General features: G+C 35.0%; 1 protein-coding gene across 2 annotated transcripts in view; it reads left to right on the top strand.

The window, feature by feature from the left end:
* LOC146531860 (phospholipid-transporting ATPase ABCA3-like) overlaps nt 1-9,966 on the top strand; it is a 33,206-nt gene that overhangs the window by 3,823 nt on the left and 19,417 nt on the right. For both annotated transcript variants that reach the window (XM_085197646.1, XM_085197647.1), the window contains exons 4-11: nt 5,929-6,049; nt 6,869-6,954; nt 7,365-7,523; nt 8,094-8,322; nt 8,673-8,840; nt 9,047-9,225; nt 9,552-9,698; nt 9,828-9,945. In XM_085197646.1, coding sequence (XP_085053772.1) covers nt 5,929-6,049; nt 6,869-6,954; nt 7,365-7,523; nt 8,094-8,322; nt 8,673-8,840; nt 9,047-9,225; nt 9,552-9,698; nt 9,828-9,945 — 1,207 coding nt within the window. The remainder of the gene's footprint in view (nt 1-5,928; nt 6,050-6,868; nt 6,955-7,364; nt 7,524-8,093; nt 8,323-8,672; nt 8,841-9,046; nt 9,226-9,551; nt 9,699-9,827; nt 9,946-9,966) is intronic.

Genomic DNA, 9,966 nt, shown 5'->3' with positions numbered 1-9,966 from the left:
GTGAGGGATCAATAATTAATCATAGATATGAAGGGCACTTTAAAACTCAACACTCACTTTATACTCTCTTTATGTTGTTTGTTTTTGTTAGACATAGATCTAGTTTTAATATCTTATTTTAGTATTATATAAACAACTTTATAATGAACATAGAACATATAACCAGAACCAGAACAGTAAAAATATTTTCCAGGTTTTTAATATTTCTGGTTGGTTTCGAATAACTTCCAAACCAACATATTTGAGTATATAAATAGACTATTGTATAGTTACGATTTCCTTTGGCAAGAGTAGCTCTAACGATTACTTTGACCCAGACGCCAAGGAGCCATCGCTTCCTCGTTTAGGAATAAGTTCCACATTAAATCTTTTTTCTTTAGTAAGATTTTGTTTAAGGATCATAAAGTCCAAGAAAAAAATCTCATAAATAAATGTGGGAGTTTGTGGCTGGTGATTCTTCAAAAATGTATTCTATAGGTATACTCTATATATGTATAAAATTTTAAGTTGCAACGTTTTTCTTCGGGTACCACAAATAAATGAGAAATTAAAAAATAAGTATCATTAAATATTTAAATTATAGGTGTGTCGGTGTTATATACCTATTCAGAAGGTGTTTGGTGTTAGGTACTGAGACTGTTTAACAATTGAGCAAACGCAGTCCCCACTGCATGTACATCGCATACACCTTATCTATATATATAAAAGGACTTGTCCTCACTGACTGAGGTAAGACGCACGCACAGCCGTAACCGCTCATGGTAGAAACGTGGAATTTGGACTAATGTTTACTTTCGTAATCTGGACATCCACTAAGAAGGGATTTTGAAAAATTTTAACTCTAAAGGGGTGAAATAGGGGTTGAAAGTTTGTATAGAAAAAAATTTAAAACGGCACCGATTCTTATAAAATTTTAAATTTAGATTTTTAAAAGTATTTAATTGAACACGTGTTTCATCGTTTTCTAGAATTCTCCCCCTAAGGGTGCAAATAAGGGGTTGAAAGATTGTATGGGAAAATTCTTAAATCGCCACCGATTTTCATAAAATTTTAAATTTAGACTCTTAAAAGTATTTAATTGAGCACATCTTTCATGGTTTTCTAGAATTCTTCCCCTAAGGGTGCAAATAAGGGGTTGAAAGTTTGTATGGAAAAATTCTTAAATCGCCACCGATTTTTATAAAATTTTAAATTTAGACTCTCAAAAATATTTAATTGAACATGTGTTTCATGGTTTTCTAGAATTCACCCCCTAAGAGTGCAAATAAGGGGTTGAAAGTTTGTTTGGAAAAATCTTTAAATCGCCACAGATTTTTATAAAATTTGAAATTTAGACTCTTAAAAATATTTCATTGAACACATGTTTCATGGTTTATTAGAATTCACCCCTAAATACGTAAGCGAAGCTGCGCGCGTCCGCTAGTATAATATATAAAATATAAGTGTATACACGCTACTGTAGTTGTGTCCCTACATAAGTAGGTCATAATTTGATAATCAATTATAACGTAAACATTTAACTCTTTGTTTACATCATTACCCATATAGTATAGTAGTTTAAATTAAGTTTCAAGATCAAAAATATAATAATCTCAAAATCTTCTAAAAATAGAAAATTTCGAAAATTTACTCACTTTTCACACAATTTCGTAATATTATCTACTACCATGCACTGAGAGAAAATTAACTATATAGAAATTTAAATAGTTAACTTTGGAATAGAATAACTGACAATACATATGACTAAAGCTACAAGTAACGTATGTATCAAGTCCTATTATATTATTAAAAAATATTCAATATATCCTCATAAAAAAAGAAACTTTTAGCCATCTTTTATCTTAATATACCTGTATGTGCTGCGTTGAGTTTTACCGTTCAACACGAATTTAATGTTTCGAAAATTGGGCGGAAATTCAGAAACAGAGAGTTTTAGCATTAGGATTCCTTTTCCTATCCTGTTAAGAAAAGTAAGAAAACTCCTACCAGAGCAATCAGTATTTTAAATTTTATAATCCACGCAAAGGAAGATGACTTATATCTAGTTTTTATAATGGTTTCATATAAAACAACATTGTTGATAAAATTTTGAATATATACAAACTATATATTTACATATATTACATACATACATTTGTATGTATGCAATTTATATTTCCGTTCGCTCTGGTATCGAGACAACAAAGTTGACGTTGACTTCCACCATTCAACATGCAATCCCTCCAGAATGAATGAATTCGGCGGAATGTGGGGAACGGAGTGTCTTAACTCTATGTTCCCTCTGTCTACCCTGCTGTGTGCGGGATACAGTGTGAAGCTGATTTAATATATTTTTTTATGTAAATGTAATCTCGTGATATCAACACAATTGGCGTTTCATTGTAACCGACCTTCAACTGCAAACAATGAAGTGCGCTTTCCAATAGCTGCCGTAATGACAGCAGTGGGTAGGTACTCACATCCAACTCTATAATATTATATTCAAACTAGCGGACGCGCGCAGCTTCGCCTGCTTATTGCTTAGGGGTGAATTCTAATAAACCATAAAACACGTGATCAATGAAATATTTTTAAGAGTCTCAATTTCAAATTTTATAAAAATCTGTAGCGATTTAAAGATTTTTCCATATAAACCTTCAACCCCTTATGGTTACCCTTAGGGGGTAAATTCTAAAAAACCGTGAAACATGTGTTCAATTAAATATTTTTAAGAGTTTGAATTTCAAATTTTATAAAAATCGGTGTCGATTTATTTTTTTTCCATACAAACTTTCAACCCATATTTCACCCCTTTAGGGTTAAAATTTTTCAAAATCCCTTCTTAGTGGATGTCCAGATTACGAAAGTCAACACCTGTCCAAATTTCATGTTTCTACCATCAGCAGTTACGGCTGTGCGCGCGTCTTACCTCAGTCAGTGAGGACAAGTCCTTTTATATATATAGATAATAATTATTATTTGGTGGTAACAGTTGACAAAGGCCTTACTCCTTCCTTGGGCAAAGAGAACTGGCGTCGGCCTGTAGTACTTACTACTTCTGATCGCATGGCTGTATGGAAGAGCAAGGAGCTGCATGGTAGATTCCATAGAGCCCTAGTGGGCCAGGACGTGGATACTGTTTCATCATTATCTTGGCTACAGTTCGGGGATCTTTTCGGAGAAACTGAAGGTTTTTCCTGTGCAATTATGGACGAAGTTATCAAGACACGGAACTACCAGAGACATATTATGAAAGATGGCACTATCGACATCTGCCGGGCGTGTCATCGACCTGGGGAGTCCCTCAGACATATTGTCTCTGGTTGTTCTCATCTTGCTAATGGCGAGTATTTGCATAGACACAATCAAGTAGCCAAGATAATACACCAGCAACTTGCTCTTCAATATGGCCTTGTAGAATTGGAGGTGCCTTACTACAGGTACAATCCCATGTCTGTTCTTGAAAATAGCTGTGCTTTGCTCTACTGGGATCGGTCTATTATTACTGACAGGTATATTGTTGCCAATAGACCTGATATAGTACTAGTAGACCGAGCGGCGCGCCGCGCAGTGATTGTTGACGTTACTATCCCACATGATGAAAATCTCGTGAAGGCCGAAAAAGAAAAACAATCTAAATATTTGGACCTAGCCCATGAGATTACCGCCATGTGGGATGTCAATGCGACTATCATTGTGCCGATAGTGGTTTCGGTTAACGGTTTAATAGCGAAAAGCCTCGACCAACACCTTAAGAGGCTATCGCTTAGCTGTTGGATCAAGAACCGGATACAGAAGGCAGTGTTACTTGAGACGGCACGTATTGTGCGGAGGTTCTTCTCTCTGGAGCCCTAGCCACCGATGGCTTGGACCCTTGTCCCGCCCTCGGAAGAGTGGTTTTTTTATATTTTTAAATGTATCTTTTTTTATATAATAATTTATATTTAAAAATGTAAAATTGATTCAGTAATTTAATTATTTGTATAGGTTCACGCTGTGTCCCGTAGCAGTAGCGTAGGCAGAGGGAACCTAGAAACCTAGTGTTGAGACATTCCGTGCCCATTAAGACATCTACATTTCAGACTTTCCGACGAATTCTGGAGATATTGCGTGTTGAGTGGTGGCCTCGCGAACAACGCCAAAGTTTAAATTTATTACATGTATCATTGTATGTACGTCATTGTAATATATCTAATGTTATCAAAGTAACACGTACTTTGTTACAATATGAAGGCTATACATATATTTTAGTTTTTTATATATTTGCTTAAACTAACTGAATCTAAATAGAAGTCAATTTTCGAAATCGATATTCTAATAGCATTAACTTATTTGAATCAAGAGGCAATGAATTTTAATAGTAACCTCTGACTGAAAATTAAGCCAGCTGCGTTCACTTTATCTATAGCGATTATAAAATAGTAGTAAAATCACGTCGTACAATATTTAAGATAATAAAGATAGTATAGTTATAGTCATAAGTACCTAGTATAAGAGTTATAATATATAAAACTTTTTTAATACATTTGAATTTTCTGATCACATTTTATATTTCAATTTTATGTTCTATAATTTGAATAAAATATGGCGGCGGCATTATAATAGTTTTGGAGCGAGGAAATAAAAATATTATAATCTAGTAATGTAGAATATTTTAAGCTACCACCTACACTCGCGTATACATAATATTTCCACATAAAAATTGAAGATAGATAATATTTCAATTTCCTCTTGGATACTGTCCAAGCGAATTAAGAAAGAAGAAATGGGTTAAGTGCGAGTCGGACCCGTCGACCAAGAATTCCCTACGCATTTTAGGATTGGACTTTCTCATTTTGGATGAAATTAACTACAAATATAAATTTATAATATTTTTCCAAGAAATACCTATAAATTTTCACTTTTTTAATATTTCTATAATTTGTATTGTATATAAGTTCTCAATTCGTGTCATATTTCATAACTGTAGGGTCCCTATTGGTTTTGATTATGCGGCTAATATCATACAAAATGCATCAAAAATGATGTATAGTTGCTCATATTTTTTGATAATAGTTTCAGCCAACGTATGGCTTTGAAGCTGAAAGCTTGATTTTGTCTGTACTGTAAAGGACCGTAGACCAGAATATTTCATAATAATTTGAGTTTAATACATCCATATGTTCTTGTGAGATGGACGGACGGATGGTTTTTACCGTTATAGGTGCGGAACCCTAAAACATGTTTGTTTTCATTTGCGCTTCAAGTCATTTTCATGAAAGAGGATATAATCTACATAATGATTTCGTAATGGAGTTGTTTTGAAAACATCCAATCCGATTCACATAACTATAATTAAGCATTATTTTTGGGAAATTCGAATTCTACTGTCAACTACCTACATTTTTTATGATGACTGTGTGCGTCACTGTAAAAGTTGTGGGGTCGATTCCCACTCGAGGAAATGAATAAATTATGACCTATTTTCATTTCTTCGTTCTGTTGTAAAAAAAAACGATGTTAAGGTATGATTGGAGGAATGGAAGGATTTACTTGTGAGGCCGTCGCGGCACAAGTGTGTGAATATAACGGGATGGTTGTGGGTTCGATCCCCACTCGAGAGAATTAATTATTATTTCTTAATATTTTTATTTCTTCGCTCTGGCACCAAGGCAAAAGCCGAAAAGCTAGTGTGAATATTACAGCATTACTCGTACATCAAATCACGGATTGTATAATTATTTTAAATAGACGAAAACAACTTAGTTATATTATAATAAGTGTTACTAAGAAATCAGTTAACTTTAGCTTTGCACAGATACGTTCGTGAAAAAGATTTTTTTTTCTAGGGTGCCCACTAGACTGTTCTGGGTATGCACGGACCACCTGGCCTCCTTTCTACGCCCATAGTTATCCTCCGTATTATACATAAAAAAATATACATTTTACTTCTGTCATTCAAATTTGCAGGGAGTCGACCTGTCAGACGAGAAACCACCGAAGCTAACTTATACGATACGCATGAATGAAGACTTCAAAACTTATTCCTATATATCTGATGACGTTTATATTGGACCGCATTATAGTTTTGGTGAATATATCTTTTTAAGAATTGATTTAAAAAATAATAATAAAAATCTATCATGTTTAGTGGTTATCATTGTCTATACAATCTTTGAAGAATAAAAAATTACCATGTTCTAAAAAGATAAACTATTACTAAAACAATAAAGTATTGAGGCCAGTGGTGGAAACAAACGTGCGACTGTTAATGCGACAGGTTCTGAGGTCGATTCTCACTCGTGGAAATGAGGTACATATTAAATATTTTCATTTCTTCGCTCTCACACAATGTCTCCGGAATTGGATGAAAAGTGAGGAACGGAAATGTCATTGAGAACGGAGTGTCTTAACACTGGGTTCTCAAATTTGCGTTCGCGTGTGCGGGATACAGCGTGAATAGCTTCACGCTGTATCCCGCACACGCGAAGAAGAAATAGTAAATAGAAATAGGAAGAATTAAGAAGAAAATAGTAAAGTATTATTGTAAATTAACAATTCTTGCCCATAGATGACGCTTATTTATATTATGTATACCCTTCCCTCCTCTTCTACAATAGGTTAAAAGTAGAGGTAAAATATAATTCAAATTAATTGATCACCTTTTGGTCGTCATGGCGCACTGGCACGAAACTGTGACCGTAATCGCGAACGTTTGTGGGTTCGATTCTCACTCTGGGACATGAAGTATTTAATATTTTAATTGTCCTACTTTGGTTACAAGGCAAAACGTGGCGTCGAGTCTCGCCACTCGACACACAATGCCAGTTCAGATAAAAGTGGAGAATAAATTAATGGAATATTTTAATAATAGGTTGGCGTGGAACTAAAAAACTTTCTAATATTTCAGGTACTGTATATGAGACATTTATGAAGTTGCAGTGGGCAATCGATTCAGGTTATCTAAAAATATTAGGTGACCGAGAAATACCTGAGGTTAGTAGAAAGAGCCCTTGTATTCAAGTGTTGTAACATCTTTATATATTTTAAAAATATTCGATCGGGTTGATGGGTAAACGGAGTAACTTAACACTAGGCTTCCTCTGCCTACATTTATATGTGCGGGACATAGCGTGACGCCAATAAATAATTAATAAATCAAATTTAACTTTAAATATTTAATTAAACATTTATAATACATTCTAGCCAGGTCAGAGAGGCTAATTGTGGCGCAGGGGCACAATTTAATATTTTCCTTTCTTCGCTCTTGTGTAAAAGCACGGCGTTGAGTACCGCCACTCAACTCGCAATGCTTCCAGAATTTCGCAGAAAGTGGGACGAAGTCTTAACACTAAGCTTCCTGACTCCCTCTGTAAAGTATAACTGAAAGCATTGTACGTTTTCAGAACGTTGTCTTACAAGAGTTCCCGTACAAAAAATCGCATCAGGATTTTACAGCTTCATTAGTTGCTGAAATGATGGCTACAATATGTAGCCTGTCCCTGCTGCTGGTGTTCGTGTTCGTCATGGCGCGTCTCCTGGAGGAGAGAGTTAACGGGATCCAGGTTATTGTGGAAAATTATTGTAATCTAGCGGCTCGCTTGAACTCTAACTTGCTTTCGTGTTCTAATGACATCATTTTAAAGACAAAGTCTGTACCTACATTGAAAGTTTAACTTTATAATTACCAAAATACTACTAATGAAAACTGCACCTGTAACGGTTAAGCCCTTTTTGAGGTTAGCCTACACAAACGGACTGACAAACAAGCAAATTTTTTAAGAATAATTCTTTTGGGCTCTTTTACATTGATAGGTCCTCAAATTTTTTTTTCTCACATATCATTGATTTATTCATGTATCTTCCAATTCCATCCGGCGATCAGTTATATACGTCTATGCAAAGTATGGTTGTGGGTTCTATTCCCACTTTAGGGAATAGAATTGTTTTTAATTAACAATTCATTGTTTATTATTCCGCCACTTAACACGCATAATCTCAATTTTGAGCAGCAAACTGAGAACAGATTGCCTTGATACTTTGTCTGACAATTTATTCTGTCCCGCTATGCGTGATAAAGCGTGACATTAAATAAAATGTAATAAGCAAAACAAATAACAACATAATTGTTTCAGGAGCTAATAAAAATGGTAGGAGTATCAAACACAATGTTAAGTATCAGCCATGTGTTGAACTGCGTGCCCACGTGCCTCGTTTTCGCCGTCGTGCCCGCCATCTTGTTGACCATCTCGTCGACCCCAGTACTGCGGAACACTAATATAATTTTAATAATGATATTGCTCGCACTCTACTTCATATCCATGATATCCTTGGCGTTTGTGTGCAGTTATATTGTGAATAATGGTATGTTTATTTGATTTTTTTTATTATTTTCAAGTTATACACTGTATCACTCATGTGTCGTTCCCCATGCATCGCCCAGTTTTCAGCACATAGCGTATTGAATGACAAGCGTCACGATTTATTTTTTTACCAGAACGAGAAAATGAAAATAATTTATTCCCACTATTTTTAAAGCTTCATTCGCAAGTGAATGAATTTGAACCTGCGCCATATGAGAGAGATTATTAAAAGTTTCCGCTACCCACAGATAATTGCATAGAATTATCAGAACGCTGTTTATTAAAGAGTTCTTTAATAAATGTCTAAGTCAATTAATGTAAAAAATACAATGTTACATTAATTGATTCCAGATCAATACACAATAACGATAGCCGTATTTTCCTACATCTTCCTGACCATACCAACGCGTGTGGTGCTGGGGGTGGGGGTGCCGCGCTGGCTGCTGCCGTTCTGTGGACTGCTCCCCCACCTGCCCATGGAGTGGTTCTGGAAAGAGTCGGGTGCTTTGCAGCAGTTTGGTTTGTATTTCTTTTTGGTCGTATATTGAGTGGTAAATGGTAGGTTAATAAGAATTTAGTTATGTCGATTTAAATAAAATATTATCTTGTATAAACAAGAAATATTTTTTCTTTGCTTTCTTTGCAAATTTCAGCTTTGCTTATATGACGTAGATATGGGTGCTCTCGGATCTTGGACTATTATATTATTTGCATAATATTTTCAGATTTAGGCCTAAACTTTAGCAACATGGCGTCTACTCACACAGCAAGTACTATGTCGGCGTTGTCTTGCTATTTATATCTCATAGTACAATCGATTATATTCTTCACGTTGTCCTGGTATCTGTCCTTCGTGAGGCCCGGACCGTATGGACAAGCTCTGCCATGGAACTTTATTTGTGAGGTAATTCATTATATTTTCTTTACTGCTGCAGCTTCAGCTGCAGTGTAGCCGGGTGTCAAAACGCTCTTTACCGGATTATAAACAGTGTTTGTACTCAACGCTGCGCTCGGCGTTTCGCTTTATCAGAAGAGAAAAATGGAAACAATTAATTTCTTGAGAGAAGATCTAATTCACAACCTCACCACATGTTGGTATTCAGGTACAATACTACATGTGTACATTTTTAAGTATTAGTAAGTAGTATTTACATTATACATATTATATTGCATAATTTTCAAAAAAGAGGTGCAAAATTTTTGCTTGACTCATTAATATTAATGTTGCAGAAATCATACTGGAGTAAGAGCAAAGTGACACCTGAGGAACCCGAGGAATTGGAAGAACTCGAGGAAGCAGAGGAAATCAATCCGGAGTACTTTGACCCACCCCTTAAAGATGCTGAAGTAGGAATCAGAGTTGTCAATGTTACTAAGGTAATGTTTATTTTTTATGCTATGTCATTATAAAGTATTTAATTTGATTAAATTTGTTATAAAATAGCAGTTGTTTTATTGCATGGGTGAAACTTTATTAGCTTAATATATTAAAACAAATATTTTTAGATATTTGGCAAAAACCGTGCCTTACACAATGTATCGTTGGACGTATACAAAGGGGAGATAACGGTGTTACTAGGTCACAATGGTGCTGGGAAAACTACACTTATGTCTATAATAACAGGTATGTTTATATAGACCATAC

Source organism: Heliconius melpomene, chromosome 14, assembly GCF_056956725.1.
Source record: "Heliconius melpomene rosina isolate 202511_hmr_F chromosome 14, ASM5695672v1, whole genome shotgun sequence".
NCBI lineage: Eukaryota > Metazoa > Arthropoda > Insecta > Lepidoptera > Nymphalidae > Heliconius > Heliconius melpomene.
Note: the sequence above shows the minus strand (reverse complement) of the source record. Positions and strands in the feature narration are given on the sequence as shown.